Source organism: Pituophis catenifer, unplaced genomic scaffold (genome assembly GCF_029215685.1).
Source record: "Pituophis catenifer annectens isolate HBS135680 unplaced genomic scaffold, rPitCat1.0.hap2 SCAF_3, whole genome shotgun sequence".
Classification (NCBI taxonomy): domain Eukaryota; kingdom Metazoa; phylum Chordata; class Lepidosauria; order Squamata; family Colubridae; genus Pituophis; species Pituophis catenifer.
Window position 1 is genome coordinate 214,636,071 of NW_027256883.1, and position 27,145 is coordinate 214,663,215.

The window sequence follows — 27,145 nt, forward strand, 5'->3', positions numbered from 1 at the left end:
ATGGTGGTCCTATCGCGATGGCCAAATTCTGTTCAGAACTTTGCAAAATATTCCCCTTCCAGAAATCAGGGTGGCCCCAATCCTGCTGGGCTTTTATGGGGTCCTAAAGACCAGTTCAGGGGCCCCAACTGTGTGCAGGGACCCGTTTCTTGGTTGTGCAGGTGACAATCAGGTGGGGCAGTTCATGACTGTCTGCTTTTCATTTTTGCGTGCTTCGCCATGAATCAGTGAAACGACTTGCCTTCAAAAGATGTGGATGCTCCCTCACTGGAGGCTTTTCAAAAGAGATTGGACATCTATTTGAATAGAATATAGAATACAGAATACAGAATATAGAATATAGAATATAGAATATAGAATATAGACTATAGACTATAGAATAAACTTTATTGTCACTTTGAATGCACACTAATTGGCATACATTAAAATGAAATTTTGTTGTATACAGCTCTCAAAGGGTCACACACCTCCAATATACACTACATAACCATGACAGAATAAATGAATACATAAAAATATGAATAGAGTAGAGTAGAGTAAAGTGGAATAGAATAATAGAATAATAGAATAATAGAATAGAAAATAGAATAGAATAGAATAGAATAGAATAGAATAGAATAGAATAGAATAGAATAACAGAACAGAACAGAACAGAACAGAACAGAACAGAACAGAACAGAATATTAGTATATGGAATGAAGTGGAATGGAATGGAATGGAATAGAATAATAACTTGTACGCTAATCGGCATACATTGCTCCCAGAGGGGAGCAACAGAAACAGACCGTAAAGTGGGTGTGTGGGGTCTCTAACAAGGCTTTGAGCTCTAAGCACATAGAGCTTGTAAGCAGCATCCTGAGTAACGGGAAGCGAGCTTCCTATGTTCCTCTCCACTGTCCTCACCAATCTCTGTAGGGACTTTCTATCTGTGGCGCTGCTGCTGCCAGCAAACCAAACAGGGATGCAGTTAGTTAAAATGCTCTCCGTTGTGCCTCTGTAAAAAGTGGCCAGGACAGAAGGAGAAAAATGTGCTCTCTTCATCTGATGCAGGATGCTGGTTTGCATGCTTCACTAAGGATGACCTGTGGAGAGACAAGTTCAGTGTCAGGTTTTGATGTCATCTCAAATAAATTGCACTCCCAAACAATTAATCTTTGCTGAAATATTCCATTTATTGAGTACGACAGATCTGGCCCCGACTTTGTCGTAGCCGATATGTTTAACCCTCTGACCCCCCAAACCCTTCCCTTTCCATTCCCCAACTCTCATCTTCTCATTGGCCATCTTCCAAGTCAGTCTCCCCCGCTTCTGACCTCAGCCCACAGGAATGTCCCCCTCCCATCCCATCTCCTAGGGGATATTATCTACAGAGAAAATAAGTAGGTGAAAAGTCAAGCCTCATTTTTTTATGGCAGCATCAGAATGCTGACATCCAGATTATTGGTTATCTCCACCCCCAGATACATAATACTGTATACCACCTCTACAGCTGCATCTTTGATACTGAGTGGAATATGACCATGCCGGCTCTTTCTATTTACTGGGATGGATTAAGGTCTCCTGTCTTGGGCATGGGGTTGGACTAGAAGACCTCCAAGGTCCCTTCCACTCTAGATTTCTATGATGCTATGACAACGGACTGCTGTATAAATTGTTGGAGCCCATTAAATATTCACTGAATTCTCACGCTATCCAGCCCGGATTAAACCTTGTAGTTTGACAGCTGGATTTGGGGTGTTGCTTACTGTCCCTCAATTTATTCTACAGTGGTTTTCTCTCCCATAAAAGAATTTCGCAGGTATTGGGGATACTTCCAAGAACCCGGAAAAATGACAAGATGGCAAAATCACACATCCCATTCCCTTCCAGCACTAATGATGTTCCCTAGTTGGGTCACGAAACGTCTGGCAGCAAACAACCAAGCTCAGAGAGCACCAAGGACCCCATGCAGTGGTGGCATTCAACCGGTTCGGGCGAATCGGTAGCGGAAATTTTAACTGGTTTGCCGAACCGGCAAATACCACCTCTGGCTGGCCTTGCCCCCGCCTGGTTGCCCGGTTGCTTGCCCGCCTGCTTCGTTGTCTTGGCCACACCCACTCAGTCATATGACCCCCACCAAGCCACGCCCACCAAGCCACACCCACAGAACCGGTAGTAAAAAAATTTGAATCCTACCACTGACCCCACGGTCTCTGTGAATTGTCCTCCCTTAGCTTAGACATTGCTGGTGGAAAGTTTTTTTTGTTATTGTTGTTTTTTTGCTTTAATTTATATGCCGCCCTTCTCCGGAGACTCAGGGAGGCTTACAATGCGCTAAGCAATAGCCTTCATACTTTGGTATATTTATACAAAGTCAGCTTATTGCCCCCACAATCCGGGTCCTCATTTTACCTACCTTAGAAAGGATGGAAGGCTGAGTCAACCTTGAGCCTTGGAGAGATTTGAACCTGCAGTAATTGCAGGCAGCTGATGTTAATAACAGTGCTTTAGTCTGCTGAGCCACCAGAGCTCATTTGTTCAGCGATTGCTTGAAGTTTATTTATTATATTTATTTATTGGTTCGATTTATATGCCGCCCTTCTCCGGAGACTCAGGGCGGCTTACAATGCGTTAAGCAACAGCCTTCATACTTTGGTATATTTATACAAAGTCAGCTTATTGCCCCCACAATCCGGGTCCTCATTTTACCTACCTTAGAAAGGATGGAAGGCTGAGTCAACCTTGAGCCTGGTGGGATTTGGACTTGCAGTAATTGCAGGCAGCAGATGTTAATAACAGTGCATTAGTCCACTGTGCTACCAAGGCTCTGTGCTACAAAGTTGACTCCTCTCTTCTCCCCAACTTCTGCAGGCTGTGCACGGAGACTGGTGTCAACAGGTGATGTACATTCCCCAGCTCAATTTGGTTGCTTCCTGCACACCGGCTGAGAAATCTGCCATGGCGCTGACCTCTCTCCCCCTGCATAACATTGGGAAAATCCAGTAAGAGAGGCTATAATTTCTTTTTGCGTGAAGACCGATGCAAAGAACGAGTTGAGCAGCTCTGCTCTCTCCCTACTGCCTGTTACTTCCTTGCCATCTTCTCCCTTTAGTGGACTGTCTGTTTCCTTGACTTTTTCCCCTTGTTATTAATACGTTGAAAGAAACTTTTTTTAAAAAAACTTATCTTTGGTTCACAAAGCAGAGTTGCGAGTGGGATCTTGGAGTCCTAGTGGACAATCGCTTAAAAAAAAAAAGTAAGGTTCTACATTTAAGCAAGTAAAACAAAATGCACAGGTGCAGTATAGGTGGTACCTTGCTCAATAGTGGTGACTGTGAGAGGGATCTTGGAGTCCTAGTGGACAGCCATTTAGATAGGAGCCAGCTGTGTGCAGCAGCTGCCAAAAAAGCCAACACAGTTCTGGGCTGCATCAACAGAGAGATAGAATCAAGATCACGTGAAGTGTTAATACCACTTTATAAGGCCTTGGTGAGGCCACACTTGGAATCCTGCATCCAGTTTTGGTTGCCATGATGTAAAAAAGATGTGGAGACTTTAGAAAGAGTGTAGAGAAGAGCAACAAAGAGGATTAGGGGACTGGAGCATAAAACATATGAAGAACGGTTGCAGGAACTGAGTATGTCTAGTTTAATGAAGAGAAGGACTAGGGGAGACATGATAGCAGTCTTCCAATATCTCAGGGGCTGCCCCAAAGAAGAGGGAGTCAAGCTGTTCTCCAAAGCCCCTGAGGGCAGGACAAGAAGCAACGGATGGAAACTCATCAAGGAGAGAAGCAACCTGGAATTAAGGAGAAATTTCCTGACAGTGAGGACAATTAACCAGTGGAACAACCTGCCTCCAGAAGTTGTGAATGCTCCAACACTGGAAGTATTTAAGAAGATGTTGGATAACCATTTGTCTGGAGTGCTGTAGGGTTTCCTGCCTAAGCAGGGGGTTGGACTAGAGGCCCTTCAAGGCCCCTTCCAACTCTGTTATTCTGTATTCTTCCACTCTTGATGGAGAAAGTCATCAGCACCACAATGAGCCATTTCCTGAACAGATGACGCTTGGCCGGGTTTGTCTTTCAGCAGATGTCAGTCAGGGTAATTTAAATCCTCCATCCTGCAATTTCATGCATCTTTGAGAGATCTGGAATTCGGTTTCGGAAGACAGCATCCACGACTTCTGCTGGAAGTGGAGGGAGCAATAATTGACATCACAAGTAGCAGACCTTTTTCCTCCTAAGATCGTATCTCCCCGGATTCTTACAGCATTGCCAAGTTCATACATTTAGATTAAAAGTTATATTACCAATTGCAAGAATCCCACGTTGCAATATGGGAGATTGGACGGCAGGGGGCAGTGTTGCTTAGTCTATAATTAGAACATGGAGCATGGAATAATAGAACAGCTTTCTTTCTTTCTTTCTTTCTTTCTTTCTTTCTTTCTTTCTTTCTTTCTTTCTTTCTTTCTTTCTTTCTTTCCTTCCTTCCTTCCTTCCTTCCTTCCTTCCCTCCCTCCCTCCCTCCCCATCTCTTAATTCCTTCCTTCCTCCCTCCTTCCCTCCTCCCTCCCTTCCTTCTCTCATCTCTTTCTCTTTCCTCCCTTCCTCCCTCTTTTCTTCCTTCTCTCTCTCTCCCTCCCTCCCTCCTTTTCTTTCTTTCTTTCTTTCTTTCTTTCTTTCTTTCTTTCTTTCTTTCTTTCTTTCTTTCTTTCTTTCTTTCTTTCTTCCTTCCTTCCTTCCTTCCTTCCTTCCTTCCTTCCTTCCTTCCTTCCTCTTCCCTCCCTTCCATTCCTCCTTTCCTCCTTCTATTACTTTACACATAACTCGAGGTGCTCACCCTCAAGAACTTCCCCAATCACTTTGTTCTACAAATACAATGTACATTTTACACTGAGAGCATATGCACCAAGACAAATTCCTTGTGTGTCCAATCACACTTGGCCAATAAAGAATTCTATTCTATTCTATTCTATTCTATTCTATTCTATTCTATTCTATTCTATTCTATTCTATTCTATTCCATTCCATTCCATTCCATTCCATTCCATTCCATTCCATTTTCTATTCTATTCTATTCTATTCTATTCTATTCTATTCTATTCTATTCTATTCTTTATTCTGTTCTGTTCTGTTCTATTCTATTCTATTCTATTCTATTCTATTCTATTCTATTCTATCCTATCCTATCCTATCCTATCCTATCCTATCCTATCCTATCCTATCCTATCATTCCAATATTCTATTCTATTCTATTCTATTCTATTCTATTCTATTCTATTCTATTCTATTCTATTCTATTCTATTCTATTCTATTCTATTCTTTATTCTGTTCTGTTCTGTTCTATTTTCTATTCTATTCTATTCTATTCTATTCTATTCTATTCTATTCTATTCTATTCTATTCTATTCTTTATTCTGTTCTGTTCTATTTTCTATTCTATTCTATTCTATTCTATTCTATTCTATTCTATTCTATTCTATTCTATTCTATTCTATTCTCTATCCTATCCTATCCATTCCAATATTCTATTCTATTCTATTCTATTCTATTCTATTCTGTTCTGTTCTGTTCTGTTCTGTTCTGTTCTGTTCTGTTCTGTTCTATTCTATTCTATTCTATTCTATTCTATTCTATTCTATTCTATTCTATACAATACTTGGAACCAGAGAAATAACAGGGTGGTTTATTGCAATTTAAAAACCCTAAGATGCCACTAAAGATTGAATTAAATCAAGGCTGCTTCCTGTTTCCCCAGGTCGGCTTTGATTGTCCTGCGGAAGGGGATTCTGTGCTTTGATTACTCTGCCGAAATGAACATTGTGGGTAGGTGTTCCTCAGCCCCTCCTTTGAAAGGCTCACCTGGTGCCTCCCAATGGGCGCATTTTGGGTGCATTGAGGTGTTTCTTCTAATCAAACAAAAGATGATTTTTTAAAAAAAATGGATTTATATGCCGCCCTTCTCCGGAGACTCAGGGCGGCTTACAGTGTGTTAAGCAATAGCCTTCATCCTTTTGTATATTTATACAAAGTCAGCTTATTGCCCCCACAATCCGGGTCCTCATTTTACCTACCTTAGAAAGGATGGAAGGCTGAGTCAACCTTGAGCCTGATGAGACTTGAACTTGCAGTAATTGCAGGCAGCAGATGTAAGTGGATGTTAATTAGTCTGCTGAGCCACCAGAGCTCATTTGTTCAGCAATTGTTTGAAGTTTATTTATTTATTTATTTATTGGTTCGATTTATATGCCGCCCTTCTCCGGAGACTCAGGGTGGCTTACAGTGCGTTAAGCAATAGCCTTCATCCTTTTGTATATTTATACAGAGTCAGCTTATTGCCCCCACAAACTGGGTCCTCAATTTACCCACCTTAGAAAGGATGGAAGGCTGAGTCGACCTTGAGCCTGGCGAGAATTGAACTTGCAGTAATTGCAGGCAGCTGGTGTTAAATTACAGTGTTCTATCTGTTGAGCTATCCAGGCTCCTTATTTTGGTCTTTTCCTGCCAGTGACTGGGGGCTACGATCCCCTGATCCGAATCTGGAATCCGTACGTCACCAACAGTCCCATCACTCAGCTCAAGGGCCATCTGACAGCTGTCACTCACATCATGATCAACGGGCAGAAGAAAACCATCGTCAGCATCTCAAAAGACAAGGTGAGGCAGAGGGAGCTTATAAAGATAGCCCCCAATTTACCATGTTTTGTTTAACGACGGTTCAAAGTTAGGATGGGCTTGGGAAAAGTGATTTATGGTCCGTCCTCGCACGTACGACCGTCACAGCAATCTCCTAGTCCCACGATCACAATTTGGGCACCTGGCAATCATTATTATTATTATTGACAAATAATGTCAACCAGGGAGACTGGATTCGTTTAGTGACCGTGGTAAAAATGGTCATGAAATCAGGTCTGGTCATGCAATGACTTGCTTTATGACCGTCCTGACTTACAACAGAAAATCTGGGCCCAATTATGACTGTATATTGAGCAGTCCTCGACTTATGACCGCTTCATTTTTCTACCTCAAAAAACTAAATTCCAATCTGGGGGGTGACACTGAGTATCGACATTCCCCACAAGAAGTCCTCGGCTTACGGCCACCATGGAGCCCCAAATTCTGCTGCTAAGTGAGAGACTGCTGTTCAGTGAATTTTGCCTCATTTTACGACCTTTCTTGCCACGGTTGTTAAGTGGACCACTGCCGTTCTTAAATTAATAACACGGTTGTTAAATGAATCTGGCTTCCCCATTGACTGGGCTTTGTCAGATGGTCGTAAAAGGGGGATCATGTGACCCCAGGACACCGCAACCGTCATAAAGGTGAGTCAGTGTCCAAGTGTCTGAATTTTGATCATGCGACCACGGGGCTGCTGCAACCATCATAAGTGTGAAAAAGTCACTTTTTTTCAGTGCCGCTGTAACTTTGAACTTTTAAATGAAATGTAAGTCGAGGATTCCCTCTACTGCAGTGTTTCTCAACCTTGGAAGCTTGAAGATGGGTGGACTTCAACTCCCAGAATCCCCCAGCCAGCCGCTGGCTGGGGGATTCTGGGAGTTGAAGTCCACCCATCTTCAAGCTTCCAAGGTTGAGAAACACTGCTCTACTGGATTTTTGGCTGGTGATCCTGGCTTGGGAATGGGATCTGCTTTCCTTCTAGATCTTCTCTTCTTCCCTCTCCAGAATATTCGTGTCTGGGATCTGCTGGATCACTTCTGCCTGCAGTCGATTCATGGCCGGAACGTCCCTCTGGGCAACTGCCCCATCTCCTCCGTCTACTATCACCGGCATCAGAATATCTTGATCTGTGCCACTTACAAGGTCAGAGCTGGCTAGGCAGGGGTGGATGTCGGCTCGTTGGCCTGAGTTGGTCACGGGAAACCACCAAGAACAGCCCCACGGATGCTAACAGGGCAAGCCGCTTGTCTATAAGTTGAGAGACCCCACTCCCTTCTAGCACTGATGAGGTTACCTAGTTGGGTCATGAAATGTCTGCATGAAAACAACCCAGATCAGAGAGCACCAAGGAACCTCCTCCTTCTCCTTCTCCTTCTCCTTCTCCTTCTCCTTCTCCTTCTCCTTCTCCTTCTCCTTCTCCTTCTCCTTCTCCTTCTCCTTCTCCTTCTCCAATCTCCATGTTCCTTCCTTCTCCTTCTCCTTCTCCTTCTCCTTCTCCTTCTCCTTCTCCTTCTCCAATCTCCATCTTCCTTCCTTCTCCTTCTCCTTCTCCTTCTCCTTCTCCTTCTCCTTCTCCTTCTCCTTCTCCTTCTCCTTCTCCCCTTCTCCTTCTCCTTCTCCTTCTCCTTCTCCTTCTCCAATCTCCATCTTCCTTCTGTCTCCTTCTCCTTCTCCTTCTCCTTCTCCTTCTCCTTCTCCTTCTCCCCTTCTTCTTCTCCTTCTCCTTCTCCTTCTCCTTCTCCTTCTCCAATCTCCATCTTCCTTCTGTCTCCTTCTCCTTCTCCTTCTGCTTCTCCAATCTTCATCTTCTTTCCTTCTCCTTCTCCTTCTCCTTCTCCTTCTCCTTCTCCTTCTCCTTCTCCTTCTCCTTCTCCTTCTCCTTCTCCTTCTCCTCCTTCTCCAATCTCCATCTTCCTTCCTTCTCCTTCTCCTCCTCCTCCTCCTCCTCCTCCTCCTCCTCCTCCTCCTCCTCCTCCTCCTCCTCCTCCTCCTCCTCCCCACCCCTGCAAGTTCTACCCCCTTCTAGCACTGATGATATTATCTAGCTTGGTCATGAAATGTTGCAAGAAAACCACCAAGCTCAGACAGCACCAAGGAACCCACAATTCCTCCTCCTCCTCCTCCTCCTCCTCCTCCTCCTCCTCCTCCTCCTCCTCCTCCTCCTCCTCCTCCTCCTCCTCCTCCTCCTCCTCTCTGAAAATCCCACTCCCTTCTAGCACTGATGATGTTACCTACTTGGGTCATGCAATGTCTGCAAGAAATTCACCAAGCTCAGAGGGCACCAAGACCCCCACAGTTCAACCCCGAGCTATGAAGATTCTCTTTTATCGATCCCAAGCTGGATGGGGGAGCTGGGAGCCACACTCTATGGTATAATCTCTCAGGATATAAATATACACAGTATATATAGCAGGTTAGAAAGTTACAGCTTCAGTCTGGCAAGATTCCGTCCTTTAGATGCAGACTAATAAAGAGTTGGACTCCGAGAATGTAGAACACAGAATAATAGGATAGGAAGGGACCTTGGAGGTCTTCTAGTCCACCCCCCTGACTCGATTGGGTCTCGCTGTCTTATCTTTGGGCTTCAGCCTGACACCTGGTCCCATTTTACTCCAGATTGGGTTGTTCCTTGGTGCTGAATTCACCGAGACGGAATTGAAGACCCAAGAACCTCTGCTGTGCTGTGCACTCTACAACAAGATCTTCAAACAGGTGACAAATTTGGCTCAGGTGGATGGTTGCACCCAACCTTCTTTTTCAAGCAAAGGAGATTTTGAAATGTGGAATCAAAGAACTTGAAGGGATGTCTCAAAGGTGCTTTTTCCACCTTCTTGGTTTTTTTTTCTTGGTTTTCTTCTTTCAAAACATTTTGCTTCTCATCCAAGGAGGTTCTTCAGAACCGAAGAAGCTTCTTGGGTGAAAAGCGAAACGTTTTCAAAATTAAAATGCTGAGACTCTGGAAAGAGTGCAGAGAAGAGCAAGAAAGACGATTAAGGGACCGGAGGATAAAATGTATGAAAACAGTAACAATAACAGTAAAAATAAAATGATTATGTTGGGATTAACAGCAAAAAAAAAATAAAAATGGTTATGCAGGGTATGACAGCAAAAACAAGGGATAAACAGCAATGAAGATGATTATATTGGGAGCAACAGTTAAAATATTGTTTAAAGGCTTATAATAATTGTAATGATTTATATTTTAAAAATACATTCATCTAAGTAAAAAGAAAAAGAAAAATGAAATGATATTTGGTTAGGATTTAAAGATTTAAGTAATGGGTTTTTGGGATAACGGCATTATTAAATAGAATTTTGGGAAATAACTGAGTAAAATATTAAGTTGGGTTAATTGAATATTAAGATTTGTTAGTGATTTGTACCAATTTATGACCGGATCAATGCTTCATTTTGAAAAGATGTATTTTATGTTTATGTTTTAAAAAATAAAAACAATTTTATATAAAAAAAAATATGAAAAACGGTTGCAGGAACTGGGTATGTTTAGATTAATGAAGAGGAAGATTAGGGGGACATGATAACATCTTCCAATATTCGAGGGGCTGTCCGCCATTTTGTAAGTTACCTCAGACAGCTGGGTTGTTTCACTTAAATGTTAAGTATGTAAACATGGAGTAGTGTTAACGAGAGTGAGTTCACATTTCACACTTCAGAAGAGAATTACAGAATTGGTGCTTTTTCAAGGGGCAACTGGACTTTCTGGTTTTTCTTTGAAGACATTTCACTTCTCATCCAAGAAGCTTCTTCACCTCTGACTGGATGGTGGGGAAGGGAAGGATTCATCCACCATTCAGTCAGAACTGAAGAAGCTTCTTGGATGAGAAGAGAAACGCCTTCAAAGAAAAACCAGAAAGTCCAGTTGCCTCTTGAAACAAAAGCACCTTTGGGACAACCGTGACTTGGATCACGGAGAAGCTCCATCAACAACAGAATTGGAAGGCACCTTGGAGGTCTTCTAGTCCAACCCCAATTGGACCATCTGACCCAATTGATTCTGGGACATTTTCCCCCACAGGCAGTCAGCGGTTATTACAACGGGATGGTCACTGTTTGGGATGTCATGACAGGACAGAAGATTATGGAGTTCACCACCACCTCAGACCAAGCCCTGGAGATGACCGCCATGATCTTTGATCCGCCAGAACGACGACTCATCACCGCTCTGAAAAACGGGATGATCAAACTGTGGAACTTCAACAATGGGGCTTGCCTGATGGAGATTCCCATTGAGGAGAAGACTGAGGTGGGTGGAAGGACCAAGGTTGATTCCAAGGTCCCAAAGGTGCTTTTTTTCCAAGAGGCGACTGGACTTCCTTGTTTTTTCTTTGAAGACATTTCACTTCTCATCCAAGAAGCTTCTTCAGCTCTGACTGGATGGTGGAGAAATGGAAGGATTTATATTCAATGGAGACAGCTGGTCCTTTGCATCCTTTGAGAGAGAGTCCTTGAGGCACTTGGAGGTTTACCTGTGTCCTCAGGGTCACCTGAGTGGTGCAAATGGTTCCTGTAGTCTGCCATTTTTTCCTCTGGAAATCCATTCCTCCTCCCACACCATTCCAAGGGTCTCCATCCCAAATTGTATAGCTAAAAAGTCTGTAGAGATTCTCAGCCATCCAGGTCAGGGTTGTCCCAAAGGTGCTTTTTCAGGAGGCAACTGGACTTTCTGGTTTTTCCTTCTTTTGAAGACCTTTCGCTTCTCATCCAAGAAGCTTCTTCAGCTCTGGCTGGATGGTGGGGAAGGGAAGGATTTATATTCCTTGCAGACAGCTGGTCATTTGCATCCATTTAGAGGGTCGTTGAGGCCACTTGGAGGTTTGTCTATGTCCTCAGGGTCACCTGTGCAAATGGGGGTGGAGCCTTCTTGGAACTGCTGAAAGGACCGTGTTGGAGACTGGAGGTAGATGACGTCATATCCTTCCCCCTCTGTTGAGGGAGAGCTATGTCAATTTTGACATAGATGGTGTCAACTCTGAAGCTGGCCTGGTTGAAGCCATCTGGGAGCTTCAGTGCTGCTACACTGCTGCTGAGGGATGTGGTGGGGGGGAGAGATTAGAGATAGTTGGGGATAGTAGGAAGGAGGAGTGATGTCACCTGACCAGCAGACGCTGCCTTGATTGGGCCATGTGTCTGATTGTTTGGAATTGGGGGCAAAATTTTTACTTTTAATTAGGTGAAAACTATGGGATCCCTTCAATGTCAGTTTTCACCAGATATGTGCCAATATGATATTTCCAATAAAACAATACTTTCAGGAATCTAACTGCCTTGGAGTTTTTGCTTGCGATGGATCTATTACTTGGAACCCTGACAGATGGCCTCTTTGACCCCTCTTCTAAACCAGCATCCCTCTCTGTCCAAAACGTGGACGTTGCTGTCTTCAAAAGAGGGGCCTTTGCCTTTTAAATGCAGATGGACTGCTAGATCTAGTCATGATGCGTTTGTTCTCCTATGTGGTGCCATGGATTTGTGAAGTGGTTGTTTTTTTTCCCCAATGTACAGAACTGCACATGGGTCACTGCATTGTACTACATATATGAGGTCGCTCAGTATAGGGTTTTGGACCAAGTTATTTGAGGGACCATTTTTTCCCAGTCACATCTATAGGACTGTGGACTGTGGACTGTTCAGTTTGGACACAGGTGGCCTCTTTGACCCCTCTTTCAAACTACTGGTCCTCTCTGTCCAAAATGTGGACTTTGCTGTCTTCAAAAGAGTGGCCTTTGTCTTTTTAAATGCAGATGGACTGCTGAATCTCGTCCTGATGTGTTTGTTCTCCTATGTTGTGCCATGCGTTTGTGAAGTGGTTGTTTTGTTTCCCCAATGTTCAGAACTGCAATGTTCACTGCATTGTCCACGTTGCTCGGTTTGTGTCTGGGTGATTTATCCTTGGGGCACACAGTATAATGCAGTGAGACATCTGCAGATTTGAAGAAGGCTCCACACCCATTTGCACCATTAGGTGACCCTGAGGACACGACAAACCTCCAAGTGGCCTCAACGACCCTCTAAAAAGATGCAAACGACCAGCTGTCTGCAAAGAGTATAAATCTTTCTATTCCCCACATCCAGTCAGAGCTGAAGAAGCTTCTTGGATGAGAAGCAAAATGTCTTCAAAGAAAAAACAAGAAAGCGCAGTTGCCTCCTGAAAAAACATGTTTCCGTTGACCTCTTCCAACTATAATTGCTTTCTCCAGTGAATTTTCCTGCATGACATGACCAAAATAAGTGAGACATAGTTTCCTTCTGGACACATCACTGTCCAGTCTCTTCTTAAAATCCTCCAGCGATGGAGTGCCCATGATTTCTGGTGGCAAGCTGTTCCACTGGTTAATTGTTCTCAGTGTTAGTAAGTTTCTCCTTAATTCCAGGTTGCTTCTCTCCTTGTTTAGTTTCCATCCATTGTTTCTTGTCTTGCCCTCAGGTCCTTTGGAAAATAAGTTGACCTCCTTTTTAAGAAGGGACTGGACAGCCAGTTGTATGAAACAGTATAGGGTCTCCTGCTTGAGCAGGGGGTTGGACTAGAACAGTGGTCCCCAACCCCCGGTCCGCGGACCGGTGCCGGGCCGTGGAGTACCTGGCACCGGGCCGCGCAGCGGCCGGGGGACATGAACGCTGCAGTGCAAAGGCTCCTGGGCCATGCGCAAAAGCTCCTGGGCCATGCGCAAAGGCTCCAGGGAAGAGAGCCCCGTGCAGGTACGCACGTGTGGCCCAAAGCCCCCACCCCTGTGCGCGCTCAGCGGGCCACGGTAAAATTATCAAAGGCTGATTGGTCCGCGGCGATAAAAAGGTTGGGGACCACTGGACTAGAAGACCTCCAAGGTCCCTTCCAGCCCTCTTCTGATTCATTGATGGATGGTCCATGCAGATTGCTTCCTACCCTCCTTCCTCCTCCTTTTCTTTTCATTCTTTTTCCAATAGACCAACTGCATCTTTTATATGAACCACAGGATTTTTATCACAGATTGGACCAAGAGAGTGACGTGGTACCGGTAAGTCAAAGCCAACCTGGGAGAACTTTTCTGTTTTCAGATGGGGGGGGGAAGGAGAAACAGTGAGGAAGAGAAGAACGGTTGGGTTGGGTTGGGTGATACGGCCTCTGCTTTTTCACCCAGAGCTCCTGAGGACAAATATTCCAGGAACAGGGTGGGAAGAAGTCGCCCAGCTGGGGTCACCATTTCAGATGCAGAACTTGCTTTAGTGGGTTTCAGGCTTTCTGAGAAGAACTGAGAAGGCCCTGCTCTCTGAACCCTGGAGATGGCTTTCTCTGAACCAGAAAAGACCAACAGAAGACAATATTTGTAACTGAGAGTGGAGTTACAGATATTTCCCAGAGTTGTTCTCTGAGCTTGGTGGTTTTCTTGCAGAAGTTTCATGACCCAACTAGGGAACATCATCAGTGCTAGAAGGGAGTGGGGTTTACAGAGAGGAGGAGGAGGAGGAGAACGAGACGACTGTGGGGTCCTTGGTGCTCTATGAGCTTGGTTGTTTTCTTGCAGATGTTTCATGACCCAACTAGGGAACATCATCAGTGCTAGAAGGAAGGAAGGAAGGAAGGAAGGAAGGAAGGAAGGAAGGAAGGGGAGGAAGAGGAGGGGAGGAGGAGGAGGAGGAGAACTGTGAGGTCCCTGGTGCTCTCTGAGCTTGATTGTTTTCTTGCAGATGTTTCATGACCCAACTAGGGAACATCTTCAGTGAAGGAAGGAAGAGGAGGAGGAGGAGGAGGAGGAGGAGGAGGAGGAGGAGGAAGGGACTGTGGGATCCTTGGTGCTCTATGAGCTTGGTTGTTTTCTTGCAGATGTTCCATGACACAACTAGGGAACATCATCAGTGCTAGAAGGGAGTGGGGTTTGCAGAGAGGAGGAGGAGAAAGACGAAGTCTGTGGGGAGGGTAGAAACTGAGAAGAAGGGTTGGGATGGATGGCTCTTCTGTCTTTCTCTTGTGGGGGATGGGGAGGAGGAGAGATGCCTGGTCCTTCCCCTTATTTTAACTCTGGGGTGATGAGGTTCTTTCCTCCTTTTGGGCAGAGACTCCAAAGACGAGAACAACGTGATTGAATGCAAGCACTGGAAGTCCTACCATGCGGAGGACATCATCTCCATGGATGGGTACGCCAATAAGCTCCTGGTCACCTCCTCCAGCAACGGAGACATTGTCCTCTGGTACGTCAACTCTGGGCAAGCCTTCTGCCGCTTCAACGCCTCCGAGAGTCCTCTGCCACTCGCTCCCAAACGGGTAGGTGCAGAGGGCTTCCATGGTGGTGGTGGTGGTGGGTCCTTTGGCCCCTGGCCAAGAGCTGGACTTCCATGGCTACCTCAAGGGACCCCTTCCTCCAGAATAAGGTGGAAGCCAATAGGACGGAATATGTTTAGTTTGGGATTGAACTGTGGGGTCTCTGGTGCTCTTGGAATTTGGTGGTTTTCATGATGCTTCATGATCCAATTAGGGAACGTCATCAGTGCTTGAAGGGAGGGGGGTTTGTGGAAAGGAAGAAGAAGAGGAGAAGGAGAGGAGGAGGACATTTATGGGGTCCTTGATGCTCCCTGAGCTTGTTTTTTTCCCCTTCCTTCCTTCCTTCCTTCCTTCCTTTTCCTTCCACCCTTCCACCCTTTCTTTCTTTCTTTTCCTTCCTTTCTTTCTTTTCCTTCCACCCTTCCATCCTTCCACCCTTTCTTTCTTTTCCTTCCTTCCTTTTCTTCCTTCCTTCCTTTTCCTTCCTTCCCTCCTTTCTTTTCCTTCCATCCTTGCATCCTTCCTTCCTTTCTTTTCCTTCCTTCCTTCCTTCCTTTTCCTTCCATCCTTCCATCCTTTCTCTTTCTTTCTTTTTCCTTCCTTCCTTCCTTCCTTTTTTCTTTTTCTTTTTCTTTCTTTTCCTTCCTTTCTTTCTTTTCCTTCCTTCCTTTTCCTTCCTTCCTTCCTTTTCCTTCTTTCCTTTTTTCTTTTTCTTTCTTTCTTTCTTTTCCTTCCTTCCTTTTCCTTCCATCCTTCCATCCTTTCTTTCTTTCCTCAGTTGGCGCAAGAGGGCCAGTCATCACCCAGAGCGGCTGATGTTCGCGACCCCCTGACAGACTTAATTTGTAGAAAGTTATTGATATTGTTCCCTTTTACAATTGAACTTTTTTACAGTGTTTTAGATTGTTTTAATAAGTGATAGTTGTCTTAATATGAAAGGGGAAGATGTTATAGTTGCTTGCATCGGAACTTTGCATGTTTCACAATGTTTTATAATGTTTGTAAGGTTTAATAAGGTTTTATAATGTTTTAATAAGGTTTTATAATGTTTTAATATGTGTTAGTTATCTTAATATGAAAAGGGAAGATGTTACAGAAGTTATGTGTGCTGTGTTGGCAGGATTAGTCTGAGATGCATTCCCTGCCTCTTGAGAAGCTGCCTTCAGCTGCTCCTGTGAGATATTTCCGGTTCCTATCCTATGTAGATACAGTATATGCTTATAATGATGGCTTATTGGGTGTCTTTCTTATGATTAAACTTCCTGAAACAGCTGTTGCATCAAATAACTTTTCTGGAGCTTTTATCGGTCTCGGAAATGAGACCGTCTCGTTTCTCAACTTAGGAGTTCGCCATGAGTGCAGAGCCCCCTCACCAGAGTGCTGAGACCAAGAAGGTGGAGACCCAGCCGAGTGAGAATGAGAAGAAGTACTGGGCCTACCCAAGGTTACAGAACACCTCAACCTCGGCCCACCCTGTGCGGCCCACCAGCGCGAAAACCCTCGTCGCACCTTCTGGTCCCCCCAAGCGCCCCTCTTCAGCTGTGTTTGGAAGCCAGACCACGAAGCCCCAGGTATGGGTGGTCCTGGAAGATCGATGGAGATGGAGATGGAGATAGAGATGGAGGAAGGACCTGGACTTGAGCCTTCTTGGGCTCCTGGCTGACGTTAAAACCAGGAGACCCGTGTGGAGAGCTCTTGGGGTGACTCCTGGAATTGCGTTCAGCTTCTCTCATGTTGTGGGTGGGTTTGTGGTTTCTCCTTCCTGGAACGTGGGGCTGAAACGTCTCCCACAATTTGGGCGTGTGTCATAGATTGTGTGGCTCAAGGTTGACTCAGCCTTCCATCCTTCCGAGGTGGGTAAAATGAGGACCCAGATTGTTGGGGGCAATATGCTATTTAGTAGACTGTCTTTGGTGTAAGCCGCCTAGTGTCCTCGGAGAGTGGGCGGCATAGAAATATGATAAATAAATAAATAAATAAATAAATAAATAAATAGATAGATTGAGCGATGAATTAACCCTACAGGAGAGCGCGCGAAAGCTTTGCGTTCTTCTCTTCTGCCTAAATTGGACAGGGATTCTTTTTCCAAACGCAACTCTTACAGACTAGACTAGACTAGAGAACAGAATGATAGAAGAGAATAAAATAGAACAGAACAGAACAGAACAGAATGGGAGAACAGAACAGCAGAATAGATTATAAAATAGAATAGAATACAGAACAATAGATTACAGAATAAAGTAGAATAGGTTATAGAACGGAACAGAACAACAGAATAGAATAAAACAGAACAGAACAGAACAAGAATAGAATAGAATAGAATAGAGCAGAACAGAACAGAACAGAACAGAAGAACAGAACAGCAGAATAGATTACAAAATAGAATAGAATACAGAACAATAGATTACAGAATAAAGTAGACTAGATTATAGAACAGAACAGAACAGAACAACAGAATAGATTAGAACAGAATAGAAAAGAAAAAAAATACAGAATAGAATAGATTACAAAACAGAATCGAATAAAAAACAGAATAGATTACAGAATAAAATACAATAGATTACAGAACAGGACAATGGATTAGAATAGAACAGGACAGGACAGGACAGAACAGAATACATTACAAAATAGAACAGAATAACTAATCACCAAGCAGGTTGCAAAGGATATTTTAAATTATGGTCTCTTCAATCCTATGTGGAGGCCGAGAAGAGCAATGGATGGATCTTTGAAGAAGGGGAGGCAAGGGGTATGATACTGCATGTGATCTGGGGTCCTTACAAAGGCAACTGGATTTTCTTGGGTTTTTTTGTTTTCCTTGAAGACTATTCGCTTCTCATTCAAGAAGCTTCTTCAGTTCTGACTGGCTGGAGGGGAATGGAAGGATTTATATTCTTTCCAGTCCGCTGGACTTTAGCACTCTCTTTCTGAGAATCATTGAGGCCCCTTGGATACAGGATACAGATAAACCCCCAAGCGGCCTCAATGACTCAGAGAGAGCACTAATGACCAGATGACTGCAAAGAATATAAAGCCTTCCCTTCCCCTCCATCCAGTCAGAACTGAAGAAGCTCCTTGGATGAGAAGCGAAACGTCTTCAAGGTAAAGCAAAGTCCAGTTGCCTCCTGAAAAAAGCACCTTTGGCACAACCAGAGAATCTCCATAAACCTTGGATCTCGTGTCTTGACAGGCAGCTTGGAGCTCCAAGGACAAAATGAAGAGTAGCAACCTTCTCCATGTCCCGGCCGTGGTGGAGAGCTCCTTCTTGAGGAGGGAGAGCCTGTCATGGCAAGAAGAGATCAAGGCTTCCCAACGATCCGTAGAGAAGGTCAGGGTTCAAATTAGGGTCCCCTCAATCCATAGGGTAGATGTGGAGGCCGAGAAAAGCATTGGATGGGTCTTTGAAGAAGGGCAAAGTGTTGGGTGTCTTTGTGTGATCCTGGGTGAGACCTTTGTTTTCAACCAAGAGTTTGGAAGCATATATACACATATACACTATACACATACAGATTGGGAGAAACCAGGCTTAATAGCAGTGACTGTGAGAGGGACCTTGGAGTCCTAGTGGACAACCAGCTAAATAGGAGCCAGCTCATGTGCAGCAGGAGCCAAGAAAGCCAATGCAATCCTAAACTGCATTAACAGGAAGATACAATTCAGATCAAGGGAGGTACTAATACCACTCTATGAAGCCTTAGTAAGACCACACCTAGAGTCCTGTATCCAGTTTTGGTCCCCACACTATAAAAAAGATGTTGAGACTCTAGAAAAAGTGCAGAGAAGAGCAACCAAGAGGATTAGGGAACTGGAGGCTAAAACATACGATGAACGGTTGCAGGAACTGGGCCTGGCTAGTCTAGTGAAGAGAAGGACCACAAGAGATAGGATAGTAGTCTTCCAATATTTGAGGGGCTGCCACAGAGAGGAGTTTGGGGTCAAGCTGTTTTCCAAAGCTCCTGAAGGGCAGACAAGGAACAATGGATGGAAACTGAACAAGGAGAGATTCAACCTGGAAATAAGGAGGAATTTTCTGACAGGGAGAGGAATCAACCCATGGAACAGAAGTTGCCTTCGGAAGTTGTGGGAGCTTCATCACTGGAGACATTCAAGAAAAGACTGGACTGCCATCTGTCAGAAATGGTGTAGGGTCTCCCACTTGGTTGGGGGGTTGGACTAGATGACCTACAAGGTCCCTTCCAACTCTGTTAATCTCTATGTAAGCCTACGGATGGATGAGTGAGCCATAAACCACAGAAAGGTTCTTAGCCTGGTGTCCTTTCTGCTAAAATAGCATCTGAGCTAGAGAGGTAGATTAATATCTTTTTATTTATGCTTAAGTAAGAAGATAGATCTCCCATAGTTTCAAGGTGAGATGATCCTTGTTGTCTTTTTATGACCCCGTAATCCCTTACAACGGGGTGGACTCTGGGCAACTGAATGGAGCTGTTGAGTGTTTACTGGCCGGTTGCCCTTCCTATCTCCAATGCAGAGTTCGCAACAGATATATTCTCATCATGCCCAGAGAGAGAAATATCTGCCGCTATCTAGGATCAAACTCACAGCCTCCTGATTGTGAGGCGAGAGCTCCACCTCTAGGCCACTGCACCACTTTATAAGAAGATCCTTATAAAGGGGAGGAATCATTTTATATGCAGTTCAGTTGGGTTTTGAATGTGTTCTCCAGTTGGCCAACATCACTTGAGTCATCAAGCATCTAGAGAACATGGCCAGAAACTATACATGTACCACAGTGGTGAAATCCAATTTTTTTTACTACCAGTTCTGTGGGCGTGGCTTGGTGGGCATGGCAGGGGAAGGATACTGCAAAATCTCCATTCCCACCCAACTCTGGGGCCAGCCAGAGGTGACATTTGCCGGTTCTCTGAACTGCTCAAAATTTCCACTACCGGTTCTCCAGAACCTGTCAGAACCTGCTGGATTTCACTCCTAATGTAGCATGTCTACATATCAGCATATCAGTCTATAATTTTCTTAGCATGATCTTGTTAATGCCTAATTACAAATCCAGGAGGCGTGTTTCCCACATTAAAATGAATTTAATAACCTGAGAACTCAACTTCCAGGTTCAAAAAGGTCAACTTAATAGGCAGTTGTCATCTCTGGTTATTTGGAGCCAGTTCTTATCAGAATCTGCGTTCTTACTTAGTTAGCTAGAAACATTAATCAAAGGTGCTCCTTGTTACTGAAAACACTTACTCAAAGAGACCCCCTTCTCCTGTTCCCATCAGATTTTCTCAACTTATTCTACCAGCTCCTCAGAGAGTAGTTGACACTGGGAGTTGCTACAGGGGTCTTTTTGTTAGTTGCACACAGAATGCTGGACATAGGATGGAAATATGCCGTCAGCACTGATGAAGTTACATTGTTTGGCAATGAAACGTCTACAAGAAAACCATCAAGCTCAGAGACCACAGTTCTCCTCCTCCTCCTCCTCCTCCTCCTCCTCCTGCCTTCCTCTTCCTCCTCCTCCTCATGGCTGGCTGGGAAATTCTGGGAATTGAAGTCCACACCTCTTGAAGGGACCAACTTTTTAAAAAAAACCCATTGATTTACACTAAGTCCCGGCTGATGATTGACTCTCAGAAGGGTATCTAGGCATAAAAATGACCAGAACCCTACAACTTCTGTTGTTTGCAAGCAAGAACAAGCCAGCATCTCCTGATTAACCTAGAAAAGTCCAGATTTTTGACATCCCAAAGCAGCAAAATTCAAATCTGGCCATCTTCAAATATGCTTGATTGACTTTTGACTCAAGTTCTTGAAAGTCCATCTGCTGTCAACGCTCCACATCTCAAAAGAAAGAGCCATTTTGTATTTAGAATAGAATAGAATAGAATAGAATAGAATAGAATAGAATAGAATAGAATAGAATAGAATAGAATAGAATAGAATAACAGAGTTGGAAGGGACCTCGGAGGTCTTCTAGTCCAACCCCCTGCTTAGGCAGGAAACCCTACACCACTTCAGACAAATGGTTATCCAACATCATCTTAAAAATCTCCAATGTTGGAGCATTCACAACTTCTGGAAGCAAGTTGTTCCACTGGTTAATTGTTCTAACTGTCAGGAAATTTCTCCTTAGTTCTAAGTTGCTTCTCTCCTTGATCTGTTTCCACCCATTGCTTCTTATCCTACCTTCAGGTGCTTTGGAGAATAGCTTGTCTGCCTCTTCTTTGGGGCAGCCCCTGAGATATTGGAAGACTGCTATCATGTCTTCCCTAGGCCTTCTTTTCAGTTCCTGCAACTGTTCTTCATAGGTTTTAGCCTCCAGTCCCCTCATCATCTTTGTTGCTCTTCTCTGCACTCTTTCTAAGAGTCTCCACATCTTTTTTACATCGTGGCGACCAAAACTGAATGCAATATTCCAAGTGTGGCCTTACCAAGGCATTATAAAGTGGTATTAACACTTCACGTGATCTTGATTCTATCCCTCTGTTGATGCAGCCCTTGTAATTTATAATAGCAATTTTGGATGCTCTGCGTCTTGAAGAGCTACCTCTGCACGTTTCCTCCCTAGTTTAAGATTTTACTTTCGTCCTTTTTGCAAGCTCTCTGCAAAAATTAGAGATTAGCAGCGTGGCCGTTTTTCATTTCTCCGCCGAAACACCCGTAAAGATCCATCATTCTTAACTGTAATATCTGGAGTCTTTCTGCATATTTTTTTTTCCATGCAGCTAATCTGTTATCGAAACAGTCATCCAATAATATTGCTCCGGGGGTAGCCTCTTTCTCCAACAAAATGTTGTTTTTTTAAGAGAAGCATTTTGTCAAAGAAATCCATTCTCCTATCCGCAGGGCAATGGCCATTTAACATGGCTTTTAGGGAAGGTTGAGTTGTGTGTCCTACAATTTTACTGGGCTGTTTTACCCATCATTGAAGTCTGGCGGAAGAAGGTGTAATTGTGGGTTTTGCTAAAAGCTGACTTGACCAACAACCCAGACAAAAGAAGGATTTTAACAGATTAATAGTTGGAAGGAAGGGACCTTGGAGGTCATCTAGTCCAACCCCCCGCCCAAGCAGGAGAGACCCTACACCATTTCTGATCCAATCTCTTCTTGAAAGCTTCCAGTGATGAAGCTCCCACAACTTCTGAAGGCAACTTCTGTTCCATGGATTGATTCTTCTCCCTGTCAGAAAATTCCTCCTTATTTCCAGGTTGAATCTCTCCTGGTTCAGTTTCCATCCATTGTTCCTTGTCTGGCTCTCAAAGGTGCTTTGGAGAATAGCTTGGCCCCTTCCTCCTCTCTGTGGAAGCCCCTCAAATAAGGAAAATAAATTGAGATGAATGGACTCTGGCCAGAGGGCCTTTGATTGGTGCTTCCTGATATTCAGGGAGTCCTTGCCTTACAACCAGTTTGTTTAGTGACCGTCCAAAGTTACAACAGCACTGAAAAAAGTGACTTAGGACTGTTTTTTACCTTACGATGGTTGCAACCTCCCCGTGGTCATGTGATCAAAATTTGGACGTTTGCCAACTGACTCATATTTATGATGGTCGCAGTGTGTCCCGGAGTTACGTGATCCCCTTTTGCAATCTTCTGACAAGCAAAGCCATTAGGGGGGAGCCCGATTCACTTAACCACCGTGTGATTAATTTAACAACTGCACTGATTCACTTAACAACGATGGCAAGGAAGGTCATAAAATGGGGCAAAGCCCACTTAACACATTTCTCGCTTAACAACATAAATGTTGGGCTCCATTGTGGTCGTAAGTCGAGGACTATTTGTAGCTCAGGATTGAACTGCAAGGATACCTGGAGCTCTTTGAGCTGGGTTGTTTTCTTGGAGAGATTTCATGACCCAACTAAGTAACATCATCAGTTGTAGAAGGGAGTGGGGTTTGTGCAGAGGAGGAGGAGGAGGAAGAGAAAGAGGAGGAGGAGGAGGAAGAGAAAGAGGAAGAGGAGGAGGAGGAAGAAGAGTAGGTGGAGGAGGAGGAGGAAGAGGAAGAGGAGGAGGAGGAAGAAGAAGAGGAAGAAGAAGAGGAGGATGAGGAAGAGGAGGAGGAGGAAGAAGAGGAGGAGGAAGAGAAAGGAGGAGGAGGAAGAAGAAGAGGAGGAGGAGGAAGAGAAAGAGGAGGAGGAAGAAGAGGAGGAGGAGGAGGAAGAAGAAGAAGAGGAAGAAGAGGAGGAGGAGGAAGAAGAAGAGGAGGAGGAGGAAGAAGAAGAGGAGGAGGATGAGGAAGAGGAAGAGGAGGAGGAAGAAGAAGAAGAGGAAGAAGAGGAGGAGGAGGAAGAAGAAGAGGAGGAGGAGGAAGAAGAAGAAGAGGAGGAGGAGGAAGAGGAAGAGGAGGAGGAGGATGAGGAAGAGGAGGATGAGGAAGAGGAAAAGGAGGAGGAGGAAGAAGAGGAGGAGGAGGATGAGGAAGAAGAAGAGGAGGAAGAGAAAGGAGGAGGAGGAAGAAGAAGAGAGGAGGAGGAGGAGAATTGATGGTCTCTGAGCTTGTTTGTTTTCTTGCAGACGTTTCATGACCCAAGTAGGTAACATCATCAGGGCTATAAGGTTGCCTAGAACCTAGTTGGGTATATGAAATATCCGCAAGCTGGAAGAAAACAGCCAAGCCCAGAACCAGGAGAGCATCTTCTTTTCCTTACCCGAGAAGATGAGTCTCAGCCATCGTGTTTCGACCTCTGCAGGTCCTCTTCCTGAAGACTCGGGACCGAAAGCCCCACGTGGCCGTTTTGCTCACCAGTTGCATGGACGGCTTCCTTTATGCTTGGTCGGTGGAAAATAAAGGAGGGATGTTGGGCAAATTCCGAGCTAGCCACACCAACAGCCGGGACTCCGTGGTCTGCACCATGTCCACCGACGACAAAGAGTTGATCCTCTTGACTGGAGATTCCTTGGGTTACATCAAGGTCAGTATGATTATTTCTTCTTCTTCTTCTTCTTCTTCTTCTTCTTCTTCTTCTTCTTCTTCTTCTTCTTCTTCTTCTTCTTCTTCTTCTTCTTCTTCTTCTTCTTCTTCTTCTTCTTCTTCTTCTCCTTCTCCTTCTCCTCCTCCTCCTCCTCCTCCCCCCTCCTCCTCCTTTTTCTTCTTCTTCTTCTTCTCCTTCTTTTTCTTCTTCTTCTTCTCCTTCTTCTTCTCCTTCTCCTCCTCCTCCTCCCCCTCCTCTTTCCTGCTCCTCCACTTTGTCTCTTCTCTTCTCTTCTCTTCTCTTCTCTCTCTTCTCTTCTCTTCTCTTCTCTTCTCTTCTCTTCTCTTCTCTTCTCTTCTCTTCTCTTCTCTTCTCTTCTCTTCTCCTCTCCTCTCCTCTCCTCTCCTCTCCTCTCCTCTTCCTCCTCCTCTCCTTTTCCCTCTCTCCTCCTCCTGCTTCTGCTTCTTCTGCTTCTTCTCTTTGTCTCCTCCTCCTCCTGTTTTTCTCCTCTTCTCCTTCTCTTTCTCCTCCTTCCCCCCCTTTATGTTTTTTTTAATAAAAAGTTTATTTTTTTAAAACAAACAAACACATAATACATCCATCCTTCCGTGTGTCTTCTCCGTGTTTCTTCTGTGACTTCGTCTTCTTTTTATTACTCCTCCTATCTTCATTTCTTCCTTGATAATTTCCATTTCTCTGTTGCAATATTTTCCCCAAATTACAATACATTTAATATAACATTCTCCTTATTTAATTATCACAATCTTTATCTATATCTCTTTTCTAACCAATCATAAAATTTCCCCCATATCTTATAATAATCCGTATCCTCTCTCTCTTTAGTCATCAAAGTTAATCTGTTCATTTCTGCACAATCTAATATTTTTTTTTAATTACTTCTCCTTCCAAAGGGATTATCTCTGCTTTCCACCTTTGCGCAAATGCTATCCTCGCTGCAGTTATTATACGTATAATCAAGTATATATTTTCTTTACTAATTTTCTAAACCTCAGGTTTTAAATCAAGGTGTTGTTGGATCATTTTTTTAAGATCCTGGTATTTGATGGCATTTCCTTCTGTTTCTCCTCCTCCTCCTCCTCCTCCTCCTCCTCCTCCTCCTCCTCCTCCTCCTCCTCCTCCTCCTCTTCTTGTCCCTTCCTTCTCTCCTTTTCCTCTCCTTCTCCTCCTCCTCCTCCCCCCCTCTTTATGTTTGAAGAGCATGAAAGAGGGATTCGGTCTAAAAACTTCCTCCCTTTAATTAAACTGTCCGTGTTGTTTCTGAAAGTGACACCCTGTGAAGTTACATCTTGCCGTTTTGACTCATTTTATATCCTTGGGAAAGTGGACCATAAATCTGCACCAGCATTAATAAAGAAAGGCTGTTATGTAAAGCTTCCCATTTTCTCACAACCTGCCAACCCATATGAGTAAATACTAGGCACTATTACTAGAAAAGCCAATATATCTCAATTTGCTTGTCACTCTTCCAACCGGCAATCTAGGAATTGATGACTATAATGTATTTTTAGGACAAGGAGGTATTATCTACGCATTATATTTACAGACAGGTGCTGATGGATTGCCGAAGTAGATTGAAAAGACATGTTATTCCAGGGAAACTGCCAGCTAAAGCATCAATTTCAATTCTCCCAAAGTCAAAATTGTTCTGAATTGAGAACCAAGAGACAAGACCAAGCAGTTATAGCTAGTCCTACGACCACAGTTAACCAGTCGTGGGATTCAGCCGGTTCGGGCCAATTTGAGTGAGCCGGTTGTTAAATTACTGGCCCCGCCCCTCCCCTTCCAGGAGTCCCCACGCGTCCATTTTTGCTCCCAGGAGGCTGCAGGGAGGCCTACTAGGCCCAAAACGGGGCATGGGGGAGGCGGTGCGCCTCCCCGCGGCCCGTTTTTGCTCCCAGGGGGGGTGCAGGAGGCCGAGTGCTGCCTATCACACCCCCTGGCCACGCCCACCATGGCCACGCCCATCCAGCCGGTCATTAGGGCAGAGAACCGGTTGTTAAATTATTTGAATCCCACCACTGCAGTTGACTCCCACATTTCCTTTTACCAAGCAAGTGAGCGTGGTCTCATTTTACGGCCTCCCTTGCCGCAGTTGTTAAGCGATTAACAGGGCTGTTAATTGAATCCGGCTTCTTTGCTGGTCGGAAGGTCGCAAAAGGGAATCACCTGATCCCCAAGACACTCCGACCGTCGTAAATACAAAGCCAGTTGCCAAATGTCCAAATTTGGATCACGTGACTACGGGGATGCTGCAATGGTCGTAAGCGTGAAAAACGGTCGTAAGTCACCTTTTTTCAGCGCCGTGGTCACTTCAAACGGTCACTAAGTGAAATGATTGTAAGTCGAGGACTCCCTGTATAATCCGAAAACTGTTCCTTGAGTCTTGACTTCCTCAAGTTGGACCTGGAAATGATTTGGTTTTGACACAGTGCCAAAGATTTGTTTTAATGGAGACAATGCAGTTAGTCCTTGACCAGAGGTGGGTTTTTCAGCAGGTTCTGACCAGTTCTGGAGAACCGGTAGCAGAAATTTTGAGTAGTTCGGAGAACCGGTAGTAAAAATTCTGACTGGCCCCCACCCCCATCTCTTCTCTGCCTCCCGAGTCCCAGGTGATCGGGAGGGAATGGGGATTTTGCAGTATCCTTCCCCTGGAGTGGGGTGGAAATGGAGATTTTGCAGTATCCTTGCCCTGGAGTGGGGAGGGAATGGAGATTTTACACTATCCTTCCCCTGGAGTGGGGAGGGAATGGAGATTTTACACTATCCTTCCCCTGGAGTGGGAAGGGAATGGGGATTTTGCAGTATCCTTCCCCTGGAGTGGGGAAGAAATGGAGATTTTGCAGTATCCTTCCCCTGGAGTGGGGTGGGAATGGAGATTTTGCAGTATCCTTTCCCTGAAGTGGGGAGGGAATGGAGATTTTGCAGTATCCTTTCCCTGAAGTGGGGGGAAATGGAGATTTTGCAGTAACCTTCCCCTGGAGTGGGAAGGGAATGGGGATTTTGCAGTATCCTTCCCCTGGAGTGGGGAGGGAATGGAGATTTTACAGTATCCTTCCCCTGGAGTGGGGTGGGAATGGAGATTTTGCAGTATCCTTCCCCTGGAGTGGGAAGGGAATGGAGATTTTGCAGTATCCTTCCCCTGGAGTGGGGAGGGAATGGAGATTTTATAATATCCTTCCCCTGGAGTGGGGAGGGAATGGAGATTTTGCAGTAACCTTCCCCTGGAGTGGGGAGGGAATGGAGATTTTGCACTATCCTTCCCCTGGAGTGGGAAGGGAATGGGGATTTTGCAGTATCCTTCCCCTGGAGTGGGGAGGGAATGGAGATTTTAC

At 44.6% G+C, this 27,145-nt stretch overlaps 1 protein-coding gene across 1 annotated transcript in view; it reads left to right on the forward strand.

Moving 5' to 3' along the window:
* The window catches only part of EFCAB8 (EF-hand calcium binding domain 8), a 61,210-nt gene that overhangs the window by 19,142 nt on the left and 14,923 nt on the right, over window positions 1-27,145 (forward strand). The window contains exons 11-21 of the mRNA XM_070941855.1: window positions 2,851-2,981; window positions 5,740-5,807; window positions 6,490-6,638; window positions 7,665-7,802; window positions 9,276-9,371; window positions 10,696-10,923; window positions 13,599-13,669; window positions 14,706-14,913; window positions 16,254-16,481; window positions 18,101-18,238; window positions 23,571-23,792. Of these exons, the coding sequence (XP_070797956.1) occupies window positions 2,851-2,981; window positions 5,740-5,807; window positions 6,490-6,638; window positions 7,665-7,802; window positions 9,276-9,371; window positions 10,696-10,923; window positions 13,599-13,669; window positions 14,706-14,913; window positions 16,254-16,481; window positions 18,101-18,238; window positions 23,571-23,792 (1,677 nt within the window). The remainder of the gene's footprint in view (window positions 1-2,850; window positions 2,982-5,739; window positions 5,808-6,489; window positions 6,639-7,664; window positions 7,803-9,275; window positions 9,372-10,695; window positions 10,924-13,598; window positions 13,670-14,705; window positions 14,914-16,253; window positions 16,482-18,100; window positions 18,239-23,570; window positions 23,793-27,145) is intronic.